The following is a 24,504-nucleotide window of genomic DNA, read 5'->3' as shown; positions in this document are numbered from 1 at the left end:
GTGTCCAAAACTGTACAAACAGAAATGCTCAAAAGAAAGTACAGAAATTGTACTTAAGTTCGGAGGAAGAGGAAGTGTTTGGTTTGTCTTTTCTCGGCTGCTGTAGAAACATGAAGGTGGCCTCCATGGAAGAGGAGCTGCTCCTAACGTAGATTTAAAGGGCTCATTCCAAGGCAACAAAACACTATGATAAGATGATCATGTAATTATACACAAATTTAAACATAATTATGAATATTACCAACAGATTCCCTTAAATCATACACACCGGACCTTTGAGTACAGTAATGTACTTAGTTTCCACCACTGCTTCTCATGATCATGATGCAAGAAACCGTGGACGCTCAGTCTTACACACTGTGAACATACATGAATGTAACCAGACATGACTTGAAGTGTGAAGTGAGTGAATTCAGAGACCATGCAGCGTCCAGTGAGTTTATGTATAATCCTTCACAGTTCCTATAAATACAATATTCTGTGCTCAAATACATTTACTGTTCTTTAAAATATGCAATTAGGTTCTAAAAGCTGCAATCCAGACTGAATATGTCCATGAGTCGACTTTCCTTTGTCTGTCTGTCCCTATGTGTCAGTGGCCACTGGCTCGGTCTCTGGCTCCAGTGCCATTAATGGGACTCAGTCTGTGCTTTGTTTCCCTCTGCGAGTCACTGTCATCCTCCTCTTCATCACTCCTGTCGTCGCCCTCCAGCTGCAGAACAAGACGTGGAAAATGAGTGTGAACCAAAGAGTGAGAGGACGTGCAACTTGTAGATTTGCCACAGTTTCAGTAGAAATACCAGTAAACACACCTTGGTGAAAATAAACTTGTAAACCATTCGTGAAATGAGAAAAGCCCAGTAGAGGTGCAGCATCTGCAGAACCACCAGCATGACGTTGAAGAAGTAGTAGCCAAAGAAGGGAGGGAACTGCTCCACAGGGTACACCCATGTGCAGTGGATCAGCCTGGAGAAAACACTCACATGTATCATCTTCAAACTAAATACCAAAGTCGCAATCCTGTTTATTTCACACACTTACCAGAAAGGGAAAATGACAAGTCTTGAAGTCATAAAAAGAACAGTGAAGACTACAAACATGGCGTTCGCAGTCTGGTGCCACTTGGCATAGTTGAATACTTTTGCACCCTGTGACACAAAAACAAGGAACAAAATCAAGTTCAGTTTGCTTTGTTTTTAAAGTAGCCAGTCAATGAGTTACAGCAGTTAATTTATCTGTTTCCTTTTTTGTTTGTATATAATGATAATCCTCATATAATATGGAAATTGTAATATCTACATACATTACATAACTCTTCAAATGAATCAATACAAATTAAAATGCAGTAACACGAGCCCAGCTTTCTTTGTCTCCTGCTGGTTGAAAGAGGGAATAATCCTTGACTCTTGTTCTGTCTTCTTCCCTCAGGTGTGTCATGTATCTCAAAACTAATAAAGAGGGGACGGGAACATTGACCCTTTCTTTTATCTCTGCTGCAGTCCTACTTGGGTTCAGATCGGATGTTGGTTTAGTTCAGAGGGAGGACATCACATTCGACAACCTTTTGTATGTGTGGCTTCCCTTCTTTTGTTGATCTTGACTGGCCATCAGTTTTTGTTAACCTTTGTTAATGTGATTTATGTTATGTAACATATGTTATTTAATAATAGAAAAAGAGTTTTTGCTGCCCTCAAGAGACATTCATTATAAATAGTGACATGTTAAATTTAAGAATTAAATCAATCATTTAAACTAATAACAAAAATTCCCCTCTTCCTCACGTAACTTCTTTATCTAGGAACCAGGTTCTACCTATATTTGAGCTCTACTGTGCTGCTGATGTAGAGCTGTAATCATATGGGCATCCTCCTTTACTGTTGTAAAAATATTTACTCTCATGTTTACGTTGAAGGAAGGGACAGGCCAGAGGGGAACTTTAACTTTAAACCTGTTTTAAACCTTGCTCCGGTGACTAAACAGACTATTTTACTGTCTACACATACTGTACGTCAGTTACACCTGTAGACTTAAGGTCATATACCGTATGAAGCATCTGTACTTTCATTTGAGCATTTACATTAAACAACTAACTTTATTAAAGCTACATTTTAGTCTTGGAAGTTAGTTCGTTTTTTAAAAGATGTAAAAGAGCGTTGCTCTGTGTGAGTAAAATTAATTTTATATGATTCTGGGAGAATTCGATGTTGGCTCATACAACATCAGCCAACAGTTATTAGACAGATTATCTTGCACATGCTCTGATGTAAGAACAGCACTGACCTCCAGCAGAATGTCAGCAGAGTCATGAACTGCCATCACGAGGGTCCCGACACGGATGTAGTTGGAAATCCAGGAGAAACTCAGAAGAGTCAGAGTGGCTAAATGATGAATCACCTGCTCTCTGAAGTCCTGCACACATACATATGACAGGTTAAAACGCATATGACACCAAGACACTTTATAGTTCCTGATAAACTTTGTGAACACTGAATAAGAATATTTAAAAAGTTAAATACTTGGGCCCACCAGTCATTCAGACCTGAAGATGGCTTATTAAATGATAGGTGAAACATTTTCACGTATCTATAGTCCAGTTGACCTCGCTTAGACTTTTCCATCCGTGCTCACTTACTTTCCGCTTCACATCAAATGTGAGGCTGAGGAGCAGAGACAGGTAGAAGCCCATTTCCAGGAGGTAATACCAGTACTGAGACGGCAGCATGGACTGCATGGACACATGAAGCACATACATGTAAATGTGTAGTACCATAATATTATATAATACATCCTAATAGCACTGGATAATACTTACCTGTTTGGGGAAACCTGCCCAAACCTCCTTCAGATTATAAAGCCAAGGTTTCTGCAGAGAACAAAAACAGAGGGAGAGGAATGTAAGGCTGGAGCAGTGGTGGAGTAACCGAGCATGAGGAAAACCCTCATGAAATCAGTAGTGCACCAAAATAAGGAGGCAAAGGAGAAAAGTAAAGAGATAAAGACAAAATACAGAGAGAGAAATCTCCCTTAGCAGCAAACCAATCAGTTCATGAAACAGAAACAATGTATAACACAAGAAATAAACTCAGTAAAAAGGACAAACTACTTACATCATGCAGAGCGAGAACTCCGCCGACAAATGCAAAAAAATAAAATACACATCTCCAACTGTTGACAGAGGAGAACAATAATGTCACATGTGTACACTCACACTTATATCGTTGCGCAATCACACATAACATCACACATACACACACCTGGCCTCGCAGAACCTCTTCCGAAGCCCCGGTCTCTCCTGGTTCCTCCTCCTCCTGAACCAGACCTGAATTCTTCTCTCTGACCAACTCGTCTTTTTACACAGTGACCTCACATCGGCCTGAGACACAAGGGAAGAAACTTTAATACACACACCGACATCATCAAATCCAGATTTGTCAGACAAGGTTGGGTTTTTCCCGTCTTCAACTGGTGAGACTGTGACCGTGCACTGCAGCTTCTTCCTGGTAGGATTGAAACTCCATCTAGTCTCCGACTGTTGTTTTCTAAGATGCTCTTCAGTTCACCTGTTTGATAGAGGGGTTATCTGAAGTACTCTAGTTTTTCTTACAGCTACAACCAGTCTGGTTGTTTTTCTGAGTGGATATTTCTTTTATTTTTTGGATCCATTCTGAGAAAACTCTGTGAAGATTAGAAATCCTAGATCAGCCCTTTCAGAAATTCTCAAACCAAACCTCAAAACTGTCTGGAACAAACATGTCATGGTCAAAGTCACTGATATCACATTATTTTGTCCCCATTCAGAAGGTTGATGTGATCCATTATCTCAAGCTCCTCACCCACATCTGCATGATTCCTTGTGTTACACTGCTGCAAGTATTAGTACCTTAGTAGTACACATATGTGTGTGTGAACAGGACTTTCCACTGGAGAGGCCCTTCAACAAACCTGTGATGGAACCTGTGCTTGGCGGCAGAAGTAGTTTTCTAGGATGAGGTTTGGTTCTGCTGTCTGACGTATCCTGTCCCTGATCCCCCAAACATTAGCCAGTGGTGTGGCCAGATACCTGTGACACCACACACACACACGTAACATTACAGTAATATTATATAAGTACATCTGACATAACAACAGACGTGTTTCTTTGGCAACCAACATTGCTACAAGCAGCTTGTGCAACTTAAATCCCAATGTTTTGAAACCAGCTCACACAATGAGCACAGTATAATCTTACCTTTCAAACATGTATCTGACTAGAAGCAGGCAGAGGGCGCAGGGCAGAGCTGCATAAAGTTGAGAGGCTTTAGCGTAGACACGACCTTCACTGTCCTCCAGATCCGACCAGGAGACGTTTGCTGGCAGCCACAGACGCTCCCACCACAGCCACTCACCGACAGTCTGCAACATGCTGCTGGCAAACTTGAAACACATCCACGGACATGTATTAAGTTTTACAACTGTGATGCAAAACAATCAGGATTCAGGTATTAGATATTTCCATTTGATCAATTATTTTAATACATTAATAAAAATATGTTTTTTCTTATTGTTATTTATTTGACAATTGTATTAATGTATTCTTATTAAATTCAATATAATTCATGGATATTCACAAACAAGTGAACTTTATATTTAAATACGTGGGTTTCTTTTCGCTTTATGGAAAGTCACATTTTCTCTAAAATGAGATTGAGATAAAATTTAAGATTTCTTCCCATTCACTTCAAAAAACAGTTTCTGCTGGACAAAGTTTTTGTGACTCTGTAGCAGTCAAACCACTTTCTAATAAAATGTATCATTCACATTGGACACAGGCCGGCATGATGAAGCAGCTAGAGCTGTGTCCAATGAGGATTTACAGCCAAATATGCACCACTTGAATGTGCGATGCCAATTCTTCAGTTGTTACCACCATGTCTCCCAACCTCCCAGTGCAACTGCTATCTGAGCATGTGGTCAAGAAAGAAGTGAACAATTTGGAGATGGAGAGCAAAAGTCGATATCAAAGAGGAAGAAAGATAAAGACAAGTGAGGAGCAATTCAAGAAGACAGAGATTAGAGAGAAGTACCGTCCTTCTTCTCGTGGACTCTGCCCATAACAGCACAAAGATAAAAAGACATGTTATCTGAGCCGTAAGGAAACCCCTTTCAAGATAAACATGAATTATTAAGAGATATTTACTGCCATTGTTTGATTCGCTCAGTGAGACCAGTATGTCAGTCTATTTGTATCTGCAACTCTAAGCCAGCATGGGAAAAGGAGCACTCATACCTGCAGGCAGTGTTGTGTTGACGAGTTCCAGCAGAAGAGAGCGACGCTGGGACACACGAGAAGAGGGAGTGTGAGAAAATCCACATGAAGCTGAAATAAAATCTGGTGTAAAACCAAAGCAGACCTGTCTGTTTTACTCTGACTGATTACATCCCTTTCTGTAAAGCCTTTTGGAGCATATATCATGGGGAGTAAATGTGTTCACATGCCATGTATACAAACACACTCACCTTCAGTGTATCCACAGTGCGTTTTCCAGGCTCCTATCTAAGTCTGTTACTTATGCACTACATACAATACACTTATCCATAAGAGATAACAGCCCTGTTAGATCCTGTTAATCCACGGTTACAGCTTTTGTTGAGTCCTTTTTTAAAAGGACTGACAATAGTTTGAAGATTCAAAATTAAAGCAAATATTTACTCGTGAGCTAATGCATTCCTCATTCAGGCTCCAGTGAGTGTGTTGATTCTGGAGCATTTGTGTGGCTGCTCACCTATTTCAGAGAGAATAGGATCCTGCCCTCCCACTCTGTCTGCTCCGCTGATCACACCCTTGCAGTCGCAGCACGTCCTCAAAGGTTAGGTTATGGCTGAGCACTGGAACCTCCTGACTGCTCTCACAGTCTGAGCTTCGTTTTGCATTTGGAGTTGTAAATGCTGCTGCAGTCATCCCAGTGTGGAGATTGTTTGCATACCCTCACCTGCATGGATTCCCTTGGAATGCTGGGAAGCCCCCAACAAAGGCCCCATTCACTGGTGGGGCAGGAGGGGGCGGAGGAGGAGCCAGTTATGGATACAGCAGAAAAAGGGGATTTTTTGCACAAAAAGAGAGTAAAGCACCACTTTGCATAAATGGAAACAAATATAAAAATACATATCTCATACATATACAACTATCTCCCTGCTCAGTTTCTATGGAAAAATTAAATTTTCTGTGATAAATTGTTTTCTCTCTCCTTCTTAGTGATTTTGTAGCAGAAATGTGACGTTTCACATGGATACAAACTTAGACCAACACATCACTGAGCATCCATGTTTAAATATATCACTCAATACCTTGTGATGGTTTACCACAAACCAGAGGGGGGCAACAGAGACAACACAACAGGCTGTTAAATCTCCCAGTCAAGATTTACTACTGACACGTTATGAAAGTTGTGATATTGTTGTTGTGTTTCTCATTGTTGCGTTGTCATATCTAAATATCTGGACATTGATGTTACTTTGTCACACCATATGATATGGATTATTTCTTTAACTTCCATAAATTCATTTTACAGTTTTCTACTATTCTGTCTACACGATGCAGGTGTACCATCCGCTTAGTTTTGAGAGTTCAAAATGAAAATCAGATATCAAAAATATGTCCTTCTTTTATTATAATTTTTCACATTTTTTTATATATCAAAACCTCTAAAAATAAACAGTAGATCTACAAGCATACTTTGTGAGACTAACTGTGCCGTATACATTTCCGTCTTCCTCTGGGCTACACGGCAGCACTGCTGCATGTATAGGTAACAGAGCTGTGGCTAGTGAGCTGTGGGTAAAAACAAATCACCCAGAAATAAAGAAAAGAATAAAAAGAATTCATGTTGAAGAGGTGTTCTCTTCGGGCATGGCAAGGGGAGTTTCAGAGCAGTCTTTGTCTGAATTGTCCAGCACCTCCCTTGTCAGGATCAGCCCTAAACCACTGAGCGGTGTGAACATCTCTGTGAACATTAAGAGGATAGAAAGGAGGTTCAGTAAATCTGGATGGTCTCTCTTCGGGGGTGAGGCACAGATAGGAGAGGCTAATCTGGATAGCCCTCCCCCTCCCTCTGTCACCCTCTGTCCCTTCTATTCGCCTTCAAGCTCTCCTCATACCAGCGAGTTGCGCTTCAGTTCACTGGGGGAGGGGGGGATGCGGTCTCCCAGCTTCGTGAAGCTGGTGGAGTGGCTAGGCTTGGTGGAGTGCTCCTCAGGACCGGGGGCTCTTTGTCGCGGCGGCAGGGTGGAGCACCGGGCTTTGCCCCTGGAGCGTGGCATTTGGGGTGGAGGGCCCTTCAGTACAAACAGTTCGCTGGGGGCTGTGGGCTGTGGGGACTCAGAGTTGACTGATGGGGCCTGTGTGGGTGAAGGTGACACTGGTGTGCACGGGGGAGAGAAAGGGCTGGACAAAGCCGACAGCGACGACTTCTGCAGGGAAATCAGAGGAGTGAGTGAGGCTGCCGGCTGGAACCTGGTGAGGCTGGTGGAGTGACTGGGCCGAGGCAGGCTGTAACAAGCCTCGGCCCCTGTGTGACGGGAAGGCAGGGTGGAGCAACGAGCCTTCACCCGTGTGCCTGGCTCTCTGGGAGGAGGAGCGATCAGTGAGAAGAGCGGCGTGTTCATATCTGGTGTTGTAACATCAGCATGGGAGCCCTTCACGCTCTCAGAGGAGCCTCTTTGAGATGGCGGATGTGACGGAGGCTCCTGCTCCCTCTGGTATTCCTGTTTGGAGGCTGAATGAGGAAACCCTGTATCCATAGCTTTGCTTGTAGAGGGTTCCTCATCTACATGATAAGAAAAGAAGAAGAATTAGAGTCAAGACATAAATGAGACAACTCTTGTCAAAATGGAGAGCAAATGTAACAGTCATCCTCTCACCTAACAGCCCCAGATCGCTCATGATGGTGTCCAGATCAACGCTAAAATTCATCTCATCTTCCTTCATTTCATCTTCCTTCATCTCATCTTCCTTCATCTCATCTTCCTTCATCTCATTCTTCTCTTCTTCTTTTTCCTCCACCTCCTCTTGCTCATCATCTCCCTTTCCACCCTCCTCATTTCGTTCACCATCATCATCCTTTCCTCCCACATCCATCTCTCCTCCGTCATCCACTGCTTCACCTTCGCGCTCTATTTGTCTATTTTCTTCAACTTCTATGAACGTCTCCCCAAACTCTGGATAACTGTCACTCCTCGCTCTGGGTTCCTCCACATTTACCGCCACCGTTTCTTCCTCCTCCTCCTCCTCCTCCTTCTCCTCCTCTTGCTCTTCTAGTGGCGCCTCCACCACAATGTCTACATTGGTGGGGAAGCAGGGGATGGAGCGTTTGGGGATATGGGATTTGGCACTTGCTTCCTGGTCTTGATTCAGCAGAAACTCCATCAGCATCATGTTCTCTTTCTTCAGCTGTTCCCTCAGAGAGCGCGGCACGTCTGGGATCATCCAGGCGACCAACATGCTGAGGAACATAGCGAGGTTCTGTAGGGAAAAAGATAAGGTCAGTTACAAATTCGATTTGGTTTTACATTTCTAGGTTTAATAAGTACAATTGGCTGTATAAGAGGGAAAATAGATTACGAATTCACTTTGGCCCTGTTCAGACCTGATTCTGAATGTGTCTCCCATCTTTATACATGGTATATGATTTGTTTACAGAGATATTAGAGGTTTAAACTACTGAAGAAAGACACACAGCAAATGGGCAAAGGTTTTTTTTCAAGAAAGACTCAGGGATCTGACACCACCACTATTTTCAAACAACCAACATTGTATAATATAATTTTTCGTACCTGGAAGAATATTACAAAGGCTAGTTTTGCTGCCAGGACAGACCAGTACTGTTTTGAGAAGGTGTAGGCGTCTGGTGCCCACGGTGGGTCTCTGTAGTCCTTATACCTGAAAAACACAACAGTCTGGGTATTAGTGAGGAGGCACCTAAAGGTCAACATGAACTAAGATGATTAAACAAAAATCTTTCTTTCTAAATCTTAGAAAGCCATGAAAACTCCAGACAAGTTTGGGATTTAGGTAAAGTAAGAGTTAAGCTGCTGCTTACAAGAAGCTCCAGGCAGGTCAAGGTTAAGAAAGTCACCTGCACATGGAGACTCCGGAGATAAGGGTGGTGGTGGGTGCGGTGCCCACTGGGAAGTTGCTGACATTAAAGTAGGACAGGGAGTGCTCGGTGTAGCCGCTCATGGTGCCGTTCACACTGTACATGTACTGGTAAACAATTCGTGGAACAAACTCTGACGTGAAGGAGATGACAAAAGCCTGAGGAGACAAACAGACGATGGGATTAACAGCACTGTAGTATCACATATATAACACATAACCATGTGCTCACGTAGAGTTCATTAACAGCTAAAGCCCCATTCATTAAGGCAAATAATGCACAATCAATAACAACATCTAACTAATACAAATATGATACTTTTACCAAAATGACTTGAACTCTCTCCATCTCTCTTGTGATACTGTTGTACTACTGATCATTTTCAATATAGTGCAGTAATGGCTCAAAGAGGGACAGGAAGAAGACATGACTGCAATTTCATTAATGGAAATTAATTAACATTAGTTTGCAAATGTTTTATGACGATGCAAATACATTCAACACATTTGTTACTTGTCTTTAGTACACACGTTTAAATTAGAGATACTAAAGTAAAAAAAAACGATTGTAAACAAAAACGCTGCCAGGCACACTGAGCACATGAGGCTGTTCAAAAAGTAACTGGGTTGCAATGAAAAAGAAAAGATACAAAATGTATTTGATAATGTAAGAAAAATGAATGAATGCATTTATTAACATTTATTTACATGTGGAGGCACATTCATGCACAAATACACATTCATACACAGCACTCTTTTTCACACGTTCGGTATGTTGTGGGAATCAAACCACTGGTCTTCATGTTGGTAGAACACCCCACCCCCTTTACCTCCTGAAGCAATCTCATGTCAATACACACACACACACACACACACACACACACACACACACACACACACACACACACACACACACACACACACACACACACACACACTTACATTGGTAATGACAGAGAACTTGCTGATTCCGCAGAGAATGTTGTACCAAATCCCTGGAGTAAGCGTGTGCATTAAAAGAGAGAGGAAAGTGTGTGCGTCCATGTGTGTGACAGGCAGGAAGAAAGACAGACAGACAGACAGACAGACAGACAGACAGACAGACAGACAGACAGACAGACAGACAGACAGACAAAAAAAGGGGCAGAGTGGAGTAAAGAAAAAGAAAGTGATTAAAAGTCACAGGACAGATTAGGTATTTCAGATTTCACACAGATACTGACAGAGACAAAGAAGTGATGTCACATGTGTGATCTGTACCTATGTCTTTACACCTCACAGCATCGGGCCGCCGGATCTCAGTGACGAATTTTGCAGCGTCGAGGCGAATCTCGATGACGTTGTTGAGCAGGGCAAACGCTGGTGCCAGCGGGAAGGAGGCCACGAACAGAGACACGAACCCGTACTGGATTACTGCACATACAAACAGGTACACACAGAGAGGGCTAAAGACACACCGTTTGACTCCAGGAGCAGTTGAGCGACTGAATCAAGAGACAGAGAGAGACTCACTCATCTCCATGTACTCTGGGGTGACACCCTCAAATGGTTCAAGAGTGAAATCTTTGTCAAACTGTTGTTTTGGTCTCCTCTCTTCTGTTTCATTGTCCTCATCGTCTGCTGCTCTTTTCTTTCCTTTTTCCTCCTGTATTGTTCTGTACATCTTTTTCAGCTTACTGCAAAACCAAGTACAAAGACACATCAATGATAGAGTCACAGCAAATACATCATGAGGCAAAACTTTGGTGAATAAAAAAAACACATACGGTATGAGGACCTCAAAGACGTTATTTTGAATTAGTTGCTTGCCAAGCATGATCATGCTGAGCTGGATGCAAAGTTCAATGAGGCAGCCTGGAGGAGCACACTGTGGAGCATATATGACACATTTAATACAAGACTCAGGCGCCCACATACACAAGGAATAATGAATAACGTGTGTATGTGAACCCACTTCCTCCATTCGATAGTGTCCAAAGACGTAAACATAATCACCAGGCCGCCCAGCAAACCTGCAGGAGGAGAAGATCGAGTCACGTGATGAGAAACCAAAGACAAAGGATGATGAGTGAAGACAAATGAAAGAAAGAGACACACACCTGCCCTTGAAGAAGGCCACATAGAAAATAGGTGCAAAGGCGTTCATGGATTTGAGAAAGAAAGATTTGAAGATCAGCCGCTCTTCAAATTCTTCCTTTGTCTTCGGGAGTTCTGTCGGAGGAACAAATATAAGATCATCATCCTCATCCTCATCATCATCCTCATCATCGTGTTACACACAACTTTTTTTGATGGTTGTTTCACTTACAATGAATGACTTTAATCTAAACTTTCTAAATCAGTAACATGGCCTTTGACTTTGAAACAATCTGTGTCGTAGAGTTAAAGTTAATTTTATTATATCTGTGTCTTTAATAAGCCTATATAATAATATATAATACATATAAAAAGCCTATAGTAAATAACTAAAATGACCTTGACTACAATATGTATATTCAAATACACAATGCACATGTAGAAGATTAATGCACATTACTATCTTCTTGTTTGTTAACTTCATATACATATTCAGTCATTATCCAACATATCACTATTTTCTTACTCATACATTTTTAAGCCTTCACTTGATAACATGATAAAATACAATACCCAGTTCAGTGAGCCACACAGCGATTGCTCCATAAACCTCCTCCAGCACCAGAACGACCAGCATGTTGAGGATGATGCCCGTGGTCGTGACGGTCATCCTCACGCTGGCCTTGGCCTCAGGATCAGGATTCATGGACCACACGCTTAACATGCAGATGCGGTAAACCGCCACCCCGAACACTGCCGAGAAGGTCACGAAGATCTGAATGCACAGAAAAGACACGGTTACACAACTTAAAAACTTTAGATATTCCTATCTGGAGGAATATTTGTGTATTTTTAATATCTATTTTCAGCATTCTGTCATATTTCATTGGACTGAGTAATAAACTAGGATCACTACTGTTAAGATTGTAGCTGGATGAGAAATGAATGGATATAGGAACTGTGAGGGAATCATGTAGATAAATAAAATATGTGTATAAACTAATATTTTTATAACGTGAATAAAAAAAGCCTGAGATCGACATAAAAATCATGAAATATTATGTGATGTGAAAACAACAAAATAATAAGAATTATAAATAGTTGTTCAACAGTATAAATACAGTACCAGTAGCAGTAATGTGGACACATTGATGAGGTAACCTGACAGGTGATCCTCAATGTCCAGAGACTCAGGCTCTTGCTGTGAGGAGAAACATGCATATTAATTTGGTACACAGTAAAAAATACATATTGATATATGCAGTTGTGTGTGTACAGTGTGTACTGTGCAGGAATGCTGAGCACATGTTCTGCACACAGACGTTATTTGCGCATGTTTGCCATCTGAAAGGACAGAAATCCCCTTCCTCCTCTCCCCCCTCCCTCTCCTCTCTCCATCAGTAATCTGGGCTAATCTCAGCCAGGTAAGCAGCTTTGGACTCAACCACCCACAGCAGGTGAAGGGGGTTTCCTCTCCATCCGCTGACAGAAACTGATGCAGTCGCGTTACGACTGCAACTTTTATTTTAGACGCAGAACCCTGCGATGGGCTCCTGTATCTGCTCGATCAGCAATATTCTTGTTTACCGTCGCCGAGAGTCTTCTAACTGAGGACATTAGATCTGTGTTAGTGTAATAAATGCAGAGCAAGTTTAAATAAGCCCAGCTCTGCCCTTTCACCCTCGTCCTCCCACCAGCAACTCACACCAAGCGGTGCAGTGATACCTGAGATGCCAGCATCTGGTCCGTTTCTCTGTCTGCACCATCTCCAGCCTGAGTCAACTGCACCAGAGAACACACACCAAAAAAGTGTCGTTAAAAACAGTGAGTGAAGTTTGTGTTACAAGTCATTAAACTGCATCTGCAACTGAAAACACACTCAGATAAAATACCTTCTTCTTCGACTGCGCTTTCATCTTCGCTTTCTTCTCCTGTAGAGCTTCTTCATATTCAGGCCTCAGCTCCTCCTGCAGCCAACACACACACACACACGTTAAAGCATTTGCACATCACATTCAGAAATATTATCACCCTCAGACCCCACTATTGATCCTTTAGCTACTCACAACTTTACAGTATTTATAGCTACAAAAAATATTGTTCCTGCATGAACTTAAGGCAATAAATTCACCCCACACATATATTCCAATGTTCTCTCACAGTTTTTAATATTTTTTTAGAGATTCCACAAGGTTCTCTCATTTATAAATAAATTTTTTAATAAATACCAATACATGTTTTGATAAAAAAATAAAATAAAATAACTAATTATTAAAATTAAATAATAAATATTAGTAACGACACAGTTTCATAAACCACATCCTAGTGCACTCACAATTTTTAATTAATACATGTGCAATACTGTTACACATTTTGTTTACGTAGTACATATCACTTTTTATTTTTCATAGATTCTTTTGTTTATATTGAATTTTGTTTCACATATTTATTACTTTTACTAAGTGTGTATTTCACCACCCCCTCTTTGCTGCTGTAACATGGTAAATTTACCCACAGTGGGACTAATTTAAAGACAATTTTATTTCACTTCTTGACCCGAGTGTTAGGATATTTAATGGGAACAGAAACCTGCCCACCTGGACTCGCTCCTTCAGGCAGCATGGGGGAAGATAGAATGGAAGAGAGACAGAGAGAGACAGAGAGAGAGAAAGTGTTGCATTAGACTCAGAGTGTCGATGCTGTGACCCTGCTGTGTCACCTTATCAGGCAAGTGTGCTGCTTTAAGAACAGACCAATCCCATTACAGCTCTTCACAGGGTAAGAAGTGTTGTTAATGCATGGATGTGTGTGTGTGTGTTAGAGGAGAGGGCTCTGTTTTGAGACAAATCATAATCTGCAAACTAAACCTCAACTGATCTCTGTCGTCACAAATGACCCGGGCCATGAGGTCAGTATTCTCATCTTGCCTGACTCGGCACTTTAGCAAACACAGCTAATACCAAAATAGAAAGTGAAAAATATTAACCGGGCAAAAATGACTAATATCATGAGACAAAGAAAAACAAGCGACAAGGCTCAGACTGTCTGTGTCCAAATATACATATGTGTGTGTGTTTATAGTGCAGTATGTGTATGTGCAGTATTCTTCATCTGTTTTTTGTACCTCCTCATCTTCCAAGCTGGTGAGGTCCCAGGTATGTTTCAGACACATCTGTCGCCTTTTCCAGTGCTCCAGGAAACAGGCAGCTACAAGAGGATAAAAAATCACTCCAATGAAAATGGTCTGTATTTATATAACACTTTTCTAGTCTTGATGACCACTCACACTCTCCACTCTCACTTGCCATTCACACACACACACTCATACAATGCATCTATGGGCAGCACTTTTTTCTGTGATGGGCCATTCCAAGTGTCCTTGGGCAAGTTCAGCATCTTGCCCAAGGACACTTCGGCATGCAGATGGGAAGACTGAGATTGAACCGTCAATCTTCTGGTTGGAGGAAGACCACTTTACCGCTTAGCCACAGAAACCCCGCACATTTTTAAACAATGTTGAAACTGTACAATAAAGTTAGAAGAATAAAGAGAGAAAAAGCAACTAGTCCTTCTTCAACAAAGGGTAATGATATATTAACGGCACCTCATTTGTATTCAGCTCTGTTTCCAGTACAGAGACTTGCTGAATATATATACATTTACTATTTATGTATAAAATGTTCTTTATTGCATTTAGGGGCAGGTGGAATTGATATATATTCCCAGCGTCTACATGAGTTATCTCTGGGAACTCTGGCTTCTTCCCTCAGTCCACATTAATGGTTCATTATGAGGAAGGCATATTACCCCACAGAGACATGAAAATAGCGAAGAAGACAGTGGCTCCATTGTCAAACAGGTATGAGGTTCGGGCCAGTGAGCACACAGAGCTGAGGAGCCAGTAGTCACACACTCCGTCACACAGGGGACACATGGTGATGTTCAGGTGGTCATCGCACGTCTCCTGACTGAAATAAATGAAGACGGGAAAAATATCATTACATGTACAATGATAAAACAATGTGCTTTTGATGAGAATGCATGTGTCTGCCTACCTGGGTACATTGGTGTCCACAGTGAAAATGCCATACAGGAAGACAATGATGCCCAGGACAGAGGGAGGGATGAGGAGCTGAGTATAAACACCCAGCCAGGCAAAGTACAAGCCGATCTGCTCTCCAAAGTATTTCCTGTCAAAATAAAGGTATGTATAAAGGTCTCTACAAAGTATTTGCTTCTGTCCTATGAAGTTAGCTGTAATTCATGGTTCTCTAAGAATAACTAAAACAGGAAATACAAAAAGTTAAACAGCTGATTGTTATTCAAGTACTTTGTGCTCCTCAGAGTACACATACTTTCCATTTTAGACAATGTGAGCTTCCATCTTGAACCAATCTGATGTCAAAATGCCAAATTTAATCATAATGAATTATTCATCTAATATGAAGCACTAAACCTGAGAGAATAATTACTTTTGATGTTAATAACCCCGTCACCTTTTCTCTGGCACCGTCATCTTAGCCCCACTTGTACCATTTGAACAGAAAGATCCTCAGTATGGTTCCTCCAACAGTTTTATACCAGCTGTCAAATTGAACAATTCCATCACAAGCTATGTCCAGACTTAGATTTAGAGTAAGTACCTGATCAGGTCCACAGGCTGGTATTTATGCATTACTCCATAGTTAGCCCATTCTTCATGCAGGAGCTGAAGGAACACAAGCACATGATCATAGTACAGGGATACAAAATGAACCATAATATATTATAGGATTAACAATTAACTGATATTAACAGGTAATAACAGTTCAATCATTAAATATTAAGGGCAGAGGAGTCAGACACAGAATCAATGAACACTAATGCATATGTTCTATAAATGAAAAACAAATGATCAAAAGTCGAATATTTGTATTTGCTAGGGTTAGCGACCAGGTTCTTTATGATTTATGATGACAATGAAATGTGCATGACTTTAGACCCCACTTCTATTTTAAACAGTTCAAATTCATCATATTTAATTTTGTGCAGTTTCTGAGAGGTCTGAAGATCAACCGTGATGTCGGAGATTTGAATCCTAAAAAAAACCACATCCCTTGTCACGGACAAATCTGGATTCTAATAGTGTCGACAGTTCCTCTCTTGAGAAGCATGAATATCATCATCTCCAGTAAATCCTCTAAATGTTGTAGGTTGTTTGTGAACATTTGTCAAAGCCACTCAACTCACCTGTCTGTCATTTCGCTGATCTTTCCGTCCTCTCCTTGTGAACGACCCCTGAAGAAAAAAGGTTACCAGCTTTAAATGGGACAGTTTTTTATATGCATGTCATGTTTGATGCAGATTTGATTTTGGGATATTATTCTATTAAAATTCTTTAGATACCATTGTTTTTTGTAATTATCCCCATAAAAAAGCAAATATATTGACTATATGACACAATAAACGCTGTTTTTAACAGAACATGAAACATACAAAAAAAACATTGGTGTATATATATATATTCAAATACATACAAAAGAGCCTATGAAGAAAATCTACAATAGCATGAATTCAACATCACAGTGTACAGGGATGTTGCTATTTTTGTTGCACTCACATCATGCAGAGGGAAGGCAGATTCGTAGACACCCCGAGCCAATAATGAGTTGATGCCTAGTGACACAAAGGATTGTGTGTAACACAATGGACATGGACACAGTGAGTTGCGTGACTGCTGGCATATTGACAGCATTAAGTCCAATGACTGGAAGCACATAAACATTACAAGGATGAAAATCACAGCCAGAATTGGACCTCACCAGTGGTTTGGATAGTTTGTCTGCAGGTAATGCGTGAAATAATCTCAGCCACCTGGAAGCATGATATAAATCACGTGAGCTCACATGAGATTGCAAAAAAGACAAAAAAATATTGGAGGAAGTGTTTCTGGACTCACTATTCTGCTGCGCGTTGTATTATCAAATAATGTTTCTGTTGATTTGATGTCATACCTGCAGGAAATGGCAGGAGGCAGTCACAGTTAGCAGCAGACATGCTCATCATGTGGATATCATATGGTTTCTTTTGTTTCTGTGTCCCAGCACAATATATATTATACATTTTCCATTTCAGTTTCATCTATGTGAGAGCTGCACGGTGTCATGATAAGGACGATAAGAGCACACAGGCTGCAGGTGGTTTAGATATGATGGTTCTATCTGAAGCCAAGAGGACGACTCAGCGCAGGTACTCACAGGTGGAGCTTGTCTCTGATGAAAGGGTGTTTGAGGGTTTTGAAATGGGTGCCTGTCTGCGAGTCCCTGTGGACGTCAAAGTCGGGGACGTCCGGTTGAAACGGTGAACTGACTTTGCTCACAATGGAGTCCCAAATCCCAGCGATGCCCGTCCGTTTCCGCAACTCACACTTCTGCTCGATTAAAAACACACACACAGTTTTTTGGGATCGAATCTACTCAGTCCCACTCTGTCAGGTTTGTTTCTCTTCATGTCACTCGAATGTAATGTAAACCCCAAGTTATGTGATATCAAACTACCACTTCTGACCTTTTTCACAGCAACTTTAATCTTCTGAAGTTCTGCTTCTCGGCTGAGTATCGGCCACGGGATGTGCAGCCGGCTAAACCTGATGCCATTTGACCTCTGCATAAAAACATTAACACACACAGGTAAGAAACATAACACACATAACACGAGTAACACTGTGTACTTTACTTCATCACTTCAACCAGTACATGCATGTCAAATTACAACAGAGAACATTTGTTTCAGAGTTATGACTGCAGCATGTATGGATAGAGTCTTCTTTACTCTTTGCACTAAACTCCTGCTGCTACTTGTCCTGACGTAACCAGATGAGCCTCCTCTAAACCTGTAAGTACATGACTTTGTGAGACAATGAGGCCGTTTTGAAGGAAAATCCCATTATATCAAGCCTGGAAACCCTGTGAACATGCAAAGTATTAAAAGAAATGAGCATAATAATGTATTAACCGTTGGGATCGGTACCTGATAATCATCAGAGTTAAGCCAATTATCAGGTTTCATGGGAAAATCAATTGCAGAGGCTGTGGACCACTGGATTACAACCTGTCCATGAAATTAGAGGAATGACCTCAGTGCAGGACAGATGATCAAACAGCAGCTGCTAAACCTCTGATATTGGGATTCATCAGCAATTTACAGGCGATTAGTAAATGGTAGCTGTGGGGGAAAATACATATATACAGAACATTTTAACCACAGCAGTTTGCAAAGAGGTTTACAAATTTTTGCCTCGGATTCATTATTTCAAACACACTGCAACGCAAGGTTCTCTTCTGCCACTCGGAGCAATCTTGTTTTCACTGTCTTGCCCAACGACACTTCAGCACAGACATCTCACTTTACCACCCGGTGTGTTACTGATCAGATATTAATTGTATTAGCATTAGAATTACGCAAGGTATAAATAAAATAAAATCATTGCAAGACTATTTAAAGGAGAAATGATCCCAAGATGCTCCAACATTTGACCACAATGATGTCTGGCTGGAAAATGAAATCATGCAACATGTTTTGCACCTTTATGAGGAAGACTTAGTTCAGACTCACTCAACACAAACATCCCAGCTGTGCAGACTCACTCCAGGATCCACATCTCTATTTTTTCTATTGAATCCTCCACGGTCCAGTTCTCTAAACATCCGCCTGATCATATCGGGCCACAGTCAGACTTACAGATTCACACACACAGTGACCACAGTGCATGTCCTTCAACCCATTCAATCAAAATGAAACCCACTAATCACACCCCCCCCCCCCCCCCACCCCCCCCACCCCCCCCACACCAGCCGTACACGCCTATGTGCCAGCACACATACTTCTGAGTAGTGGATCACTCTCTAATAAGGTCCAATAATCTGGCCTTTGGCTTCACACTTACGGTCAGCGGTCTTAATCCTCAACCAAAACAGCAGCTGATTTAACATGCAAGCGTTTCACAATACACACAGACACAAAGGTTCATGCACACGCATACACACATGTGAAACCCACATGCACCCAATGGAACACACTGTGGAGCATGTGGCAAAGTGACTTGCAACACATTTCTGGTTGTTAATATTATTGCTGCTGTTATTATTATTATTACTATATGTCCCTATGATATGAATACGTTTTCTCTTTAGTGAAGAGGCGTGAGCTGAGACAACAGACCAGTCTTATCCTCAACCTGTTTGGCAGCCATCCAGTCAGAGGATTTGAGGTCACTTAGGGGCTGACCCATAAATGTCCATGTGAGCGTGCAGCAGATGGAGAAATAATCATAGTGAAAGTGCTGTAATAAAAAAAAGTCATATACACACCTCTTTATCGCGCTCTATCTGTAGTCCAGCTTCCAGCAGTCCCGCCTCAAACTCCTCCCTCATTAAAACCTTCTCCTCCTCAGACAGCTTCGGCTCCTCCAGATCTCCTGCAGGTGCCTCTGCCTCCGTATCCCATTGGCCCGGGATCACTATTGGTATACTCCCATTGGATGCAATGGAGAGGCGTGACTTGGAAGATCGCCTTTTCTTGTATTTGTAGCAGAGGACGTAGTCCACTTTCCTCTTGCCATCAGAGAAAAAAAGCCCAGGGCCTAGATCAATGCCAGACTCCTGACAAACACACACACACACCCACACACAGACACACAGACAAACACACACACACAGACAGACATACACACACACACACACGGACAGGTAATTAATGAGGATGCAAGAGAGACAAACAGGCTACGCTCCAAGTGTGTCTGCTCAGGGAGCAGGAGACCTCTGTAACAGGATGTTAAAGTCACAGGATGAGTGTTTACAGTGAGAGGTGACCGTACCGGGGGAGGGGCCTCTTGGATGTCAGGTGGGGTGATGGGGCCTCCATTGGCGGCGTCAAGCCCGAGCCCGGACAGTGAGCGGGCCAACGAAACAAGCTTCACTGAGTGAACTGACGACGACTCACTCATTTCTGTAGTGACAGGTATACGCTCTTTTCCGTTTCATCCCTCTGTCAGCACATGGGGAGAAGAACAGGAGGTCAATATCTAAAGGCTGGGGGAAAAACATGTTTCTAATGAAGCCATAACCAGTGATCGCAGCAGGATCATATTATTTCAGCACAGGGGTCATCAAACATTTTGACCTGTGATCCCTTCGAAGCAATCTGTCAGTTTTAAAGAACATTTTTTAATTCTGCTCTGTAATGTAACACAATACAATAATTCTCCAGAAAACAAACAAACAGTGCAACAAATTCAAAAGTAAATGTTTCTTTATCACTTACTATTTTTTTTAATCATTTAAGTCATTTAACTTATTAAATCTGACCGATACTATGCTTTTCCAAACAAAAAAATTCAACTTCATAGAAATTATTTTCAAACGGTAAATTATGTTTGTTCCCAGAAAATATTATTGTGTATATATTAGAAATTCACTCAGAATTCCACTTATTCAATACTAAGGTTAAGTAATCAAATCATGAGAAAAAACAACTGTCTGAGTTGCAGAAATGTGGTTCCACTTGTTCAACACCTGCAGACCCCTCAGGATTCCAAACCCAGGTTGAGAGCCACTTATAAAATACAAATAATATGCAAATGAACATATAAATATGTTTTTCTTTAAATTAACAGGATTGGTTTAATGCTGAAGACTTATTATTCAGATATATAATCAGCCAGGGATATGTAGATCTGAAGGTTTTAAGTTGATTTCATTGTTGAATACCATGCGTGAAAAATCGGAGTAATGTGTGTTTTAGACCGACAGATCAAATCGTAGCCAAAGTTAAGCTGTTTCGTCTCTTTTTGACCCAGTGGAAGCTGTGGGCTCAGATTAAGCTCACGCTGCAATCCAAGCGGCACAGTTTACAATCTGTTGGGGTAATTTGGTGACTTGGCTCATTCTTTTAGAGATGAAATGTTACAGAGTGGTTAAGTCTCACTCTGCGTATCCCCAGACTCACACACATAAAATAGAGCTTTTTTTAATTATTGGTTTTTTAAAATCTCAAAACGACACAGATAATCTTCTTAATTTTTGCAATACAATCTCTTAAAGGTTTTTCAAACTCCGAAACTACAAAGTGGTGATATGGATTGATTTAACTTAGTTTAAGTTAGTTACATAGTCATTTGATTTTGAAGAACACTGATATCAACCACATTCAATCTACTTTCATGCACGTGCTGCTAAAGATAAAGACAGTTGATTCATTTTCTGCTGTGATCTCATGTTTGTTGGTTGTTGATGACGTCTTTATTCACTATTGCTTCACATTTGTATTTGTGCTTTTGTGTCATTGCTCATGCTTTCACATGCTGTACAGTTATGTCATTGATTTAGTCTTTATTTAAGCTAAAAATATGTGTCTATATATTATTGTATATGGGTTTTTTTTTACCACCAACCTGTCGGGGACTGCAGAATGAAAACGTGCCTACATTAAATCCTGCTCATTTACAGGTTGGACTTAAGAGTGCATTTTAATTAATGTGCATGGTCTCTTTTAAATAAACATTTAGCAACTTACAGCTGTGAGAAATATGAGTTTCTCATCTGTGACTCTTTATTAATGTTATCATCTAACAATATTCAACATTTATTTATGAACAAAATTTAGATTAAAAAGTAGTTCATTTAAAAAATGGGTTCACAGTTAAATTTTACAGATTCTTAGTGATCACACTGTTTGATCCCCGAATTATTGAACTGATCAGACATGTATGATTTTATTGTGAAACATTTATATTTTCATATTATACAGATTCACTCATCTCAATGTGTCACTGAGTGAGGACGATTGAATGGAACAGTGGTGGTGTGACATGTTGAAGTGGCCTGAGACAGCAGGGAAGCTGTGAGACATGTAAATTTGCCAACAACAGACGACCAAACACTGTACACACAACACATAGAGGCCTTCAGCAGTCAATCCCCTTACACATGTACACACACATCCACCGTAATCTCCCTTAACCATGTGTTAGCAAACACAGAGCCAAGATGGAAACAAGGAATATGCCACTTAAGCTTCAGTCCAGCAAAGACTTTATATAAATTATGAATCCATAAAAACAGAGTGACATTTAGATATGTGGTTCTCGAGGGTTTTGTCATGTAATCATCTTAAAGAGCGATGTCCAGCTCTTGTTTACGACTCCTCACTGTGAGCAATCCCTAATCCCTCATCATAACCAATATGCACGTGCAGTTTTCAGACACTAAAATTAACCATCCACCAGAACATGAGCGACAGACGACCATTCCTTGCACATTTTCATTCTTTGTTCTTATTCACACTGTCTGACTAAACAACCAATGTATTTATATAAATATATAGAGCAAAACTGAAAATGGAAATCATATATTTTGAGATCAGTTTAAAAAATCTAAAACGTTCGGCTCCAAATTTACTGAGGCTTTGGAAACTCATACTTCTTGTCTTGCTTGTTGTGCTTCTTATCTGGATATCGTTATATTATTTGCAGCATGTTGACAGACTATTCATGAAGCTTCTTCAGTGTTTCTATCACGCTCTCTTGGTCAGATCGCTCTTGATTCTTCTTTAAACTCTGAAAACGACCTCTACCTTGTTAAATAATGGGCAGAATATTTGAAAAACTAAATCATCAACTACCTTTCCCATTGTTTTCCATTATTTTTTGTAGATATGGACAAAGAAAATGATAATCTCCATAACAGATTCTGCAAGTCAGTCATTACATGCAAGGAAATGCACCAACTATTTGAGTATATAAGCTGTAATTTGCATCACCCATGGATAGTTCTCGTGTATTTCTGCCCAATGCACATAGTTTAGGAGTCCTGGAAGAAAGAAACCCATCAGAGTCCCACAGTGATCACATACACCACACTGTGTTTCATTGTTTTGGTATATTTGAGTATGTCCTCCTTGCCTGTTCCTCCTTGCACAAGTGGTGCGCGCAAATGAGTCCAAGTGTGCGTCTCAGTCCGGGGCTTAAAAGCCTGTAAGCTTGCTGACAGCTCAGCACCAGAGGCTGGAGTGTCAGCTGCACCCACACCAACATTAACGGGGCAGAGGGCAGCAGGGGAGTGGTCTAAAACTGTCTGTCCTGGAAAACAGCAGATTATACATTGCTAATTTTAACATCTGCTCGCCCCCTTTCTAATATTACAACATGATCACACAACTCTAACACAAACACTCTCAGTTTGTCAAATCTGTCACAACTACATGGACTCACACCAAACTTTCACTTGGTCTGAGTTTTCATTTTTTGGGGACAACATCAGCAGCAGCACGGACCAGATCAAACTGATTCATTTCCATTCTGGCTAATTAATCGTCAGCCAGTTGTCAGGTGATGCAGTTTTCGACAAAGGTGTTTAATTACACGCTCCTGTGCGTAAAAGTCGTGTGCGCACAGATTGCAGGTTAGAAAGAGTGTCCAGCAGCCTGACGCACGCTGCAGCCACCAGAGGATTCACATGATAAAAGCTGGTTTTAAGGTCGAGCTTTGCTTATGGAGAAGTGAACACACAAGCAGCTTCACTTCACATATGTGAGTGCGTAATTCCAAAAAGAGAAAAGTCCCCAAAACAGGACAAGAACAGTGTTGAAGATGATGAAGAGCGCAGTTTTTATCCTTATTGTCGTTTTACTTTATAATAAAAGTTATTAAAAAGTGGACTCACCAGAGCTCGTGGAGGATCAGTTCTTGGAAATGGAAATGGATGATAAGACGCGCGAGGTGCGCAGCCTGGCAAAGGGGCTGAGATGGTAGACAATCCGCGCGCGCTCCCGGAAACCCCTGGCTTAACGCGTGCGCGCACAGGGAGGCTAATTCCCTGACCGTTCCACAAGGGAGAAGAGGAAGGTGTGTGTGTGTGTGTGCACAAGAGCTTACAGTGACCACATCTGAAACTGAACCACGCCTACCCTCTGCAGGAACACATCTCATATTATAAATTATTATTATTGTCTTATTGATATTATATATTAATTCCTTATTTTAGTTGATACGATCCAGAAAATAGCCAAACTATTAAATGATATATATACAGTATATATATAATAATTGTAAAGTTAGTGTGATTATTGAGGGCTATTTTTTTAGCAAACTCTAAATGTTTAGAGAATTAAGGCGATGCATGATTTGTCACAAAGCTGTTTGGTTGTGCATCTATTCACCAGCCTGTATTTAAAGATTGTCTGATAACATCCTGTTCCTCTGTCAAGGCTGAAGACCAAGGAGGATGACAGGGCCTCTGTTGTTTGCTATGTCACTTGTTTAA

The 24,504-nt window shown here is 41.0% G+C and overlaps 2 protein-coding genes across 4 annotated transcripts; both read right to left on the bottom strand.

The window, feature by feature from the left end:
- Positions 1-424: 424 nt before the first annotated feature.
- On the bottom strand, positions 425-5,991 carry cers3b (ceramide synthase 3b). Of its 3 annotated transcripts, none has more exons than XM_020078482.2 (12): positions 5,763-5,991; positions 5,267-5,312; positions 4,229-4,413; positions 3,943-4,060; positions 3,255-3,373; positions 3,108-3,165; positions 2,813-2,863; positions 2,633-2,725; positions 2,281-2,409; positions 1,042-1,148; positions 813-966; positions 425-712 (listed from the first exon to the last, which is right to left on the bottom strand). In XM_020078482.2, the coding sequence occupies exons 3-12, from the start codon at positions 4,399-4,401 to the stop codon at positions 593-595; spliced, it is 1,122 nt and encodes a 373-aa protein (XP_019934041.1). In that variant the 5' UTR covers positions 4,402-4,413; positions 5,267-5,312; positions 5,763-5,991; the 3' UTR covers positions 425-592. The 3 variants fall into 3 exon arrangements, with proteins under 3 accessions (XP_019934041.1, XP_019934045.1, XP_019934044.1); XM_020078486.2 differs by lacking the exon at positions 5,763-5,991 and adding an exon at positions 5,497-5,738 and having other exon boundaries at positions 5,267-5,368; XM_020078485.2 differs by lacking the exon at positions 5,763-5,991 and adding an exon at positions 5,497-5,738.
- Positions 5,992-6,606: 615 nt separating this feature from the next.
- On the bottom strand, positions 6,607-24,046 carry ano2a (anoctamin 2a). The gene is made up of 28 exons (XM_069528567.1): positions 23,905-24,046; positions 20,061-20,230; positions 19,555-19,845; positions 17,753-17,848; positions 17,443-17,615; positions 17,145-17,199; positions 17,008-17,059; positions 16,806-16,861; positions 16,436-16,483; positions 15,850-15,914; positions 15,262-15,396; positions 15,014-15,174; positions 14,331-14,413; positions 13,804-13,815; positions 13,099-13,173; positions 12,932-12,988; positions 12,333-12,407; positions 11,780-11,981; positions 11,230-11,341; positions 11,085-11,142; positions 10,897-10,997; positions 10,643-10,806; positions 10,391-10,543; positions 10,073-10,125; positions 9,111-9,289; positions 8,809-8,914; positions 7,897-8,497; positions 6,607-7,802 (listed from the first exon to the last, which is right to left on the bottom strand). The coding sequence occupies exons 2-28, from the start codon at positions 20,187-20,189 to the stop codon at positions 7,129-7,131; spliced, it is 3,966 nt and encodes a 1,321-aa protein (XP_069384668.1). The 5' UTR covers positions 20,190-20,230; positions 23,905-24,046; the 3' UTR covers positions 6,607-7,128.
- Between the last annotated feature and the right edge of the window lie 458 nt (positions 24,047-24,504).

This window comes from Paralichthys olivaceus, chromosome 7 (genome assembly GCF_024713975.1).
Source record: "Paralichthys olivaceus isolate ysfri-2021 chromosome 7, ASM2471397v2, whole genome shotgun sequence".
Taxonomy (NCBI): Eukaryota; Metazoa; Chordata; class Actinopteri; order Pleuronectiformes; family Paralichthyidae; genus Paralichthys; species Paralichthys olivaceus.
The sequence above is the reverse complement of the archived record's forward strand: the minus strand, read 5'-3'. Positions and strand labels throughout refer to the sequence as shown.

Bases quoted from the DNA above. Each gene is read 5' to 3' on its own strand.
- cers3b (XM_020078482.2), bottom strand. From the start codon at position 4,401: ATGTTGCAGACTGTCGGTGAGTGGCTGTGGTGGGAGCGTCTGTGGCTG. The intron at 2,410-2,632 runs GTAAGTGAGCAC...GTATGTGTGCAG, and splicing joins CATTTGATGTGAAGCGGAAA to GACTTCAGAGAGCAGGTGAT. The intron at 1,149-2,280 runs GTCAGTGCTGTT...TTTGTGTCACAG, and splicing joins CTGCTGACATTCTGCTGGAG to GGTGCAAAAGTATTCAACTA.
- ano2a (XM_069528567.1), bottom strand. From the start codon at position 20,189: ATGAGTGAGTCGTCGTCAGTTCACTCAGTGAAGCTTGTTTCGTTGGCC. The intron at 16,862-17,007 runs GTGAGGTCCAAT...TTGTGTCACTAG, and splicing joins ACAAACTATCCAAACCACTG to GCATCAACTCATTATTGGCT. The intron at 10,807-10,896 runs GTATGTGTTTTT...TTGGTTTTGCAG, and splicing joins GTCTTTGAGGTCCTCATACC to TAAGCTGAAAAAGATGTACA.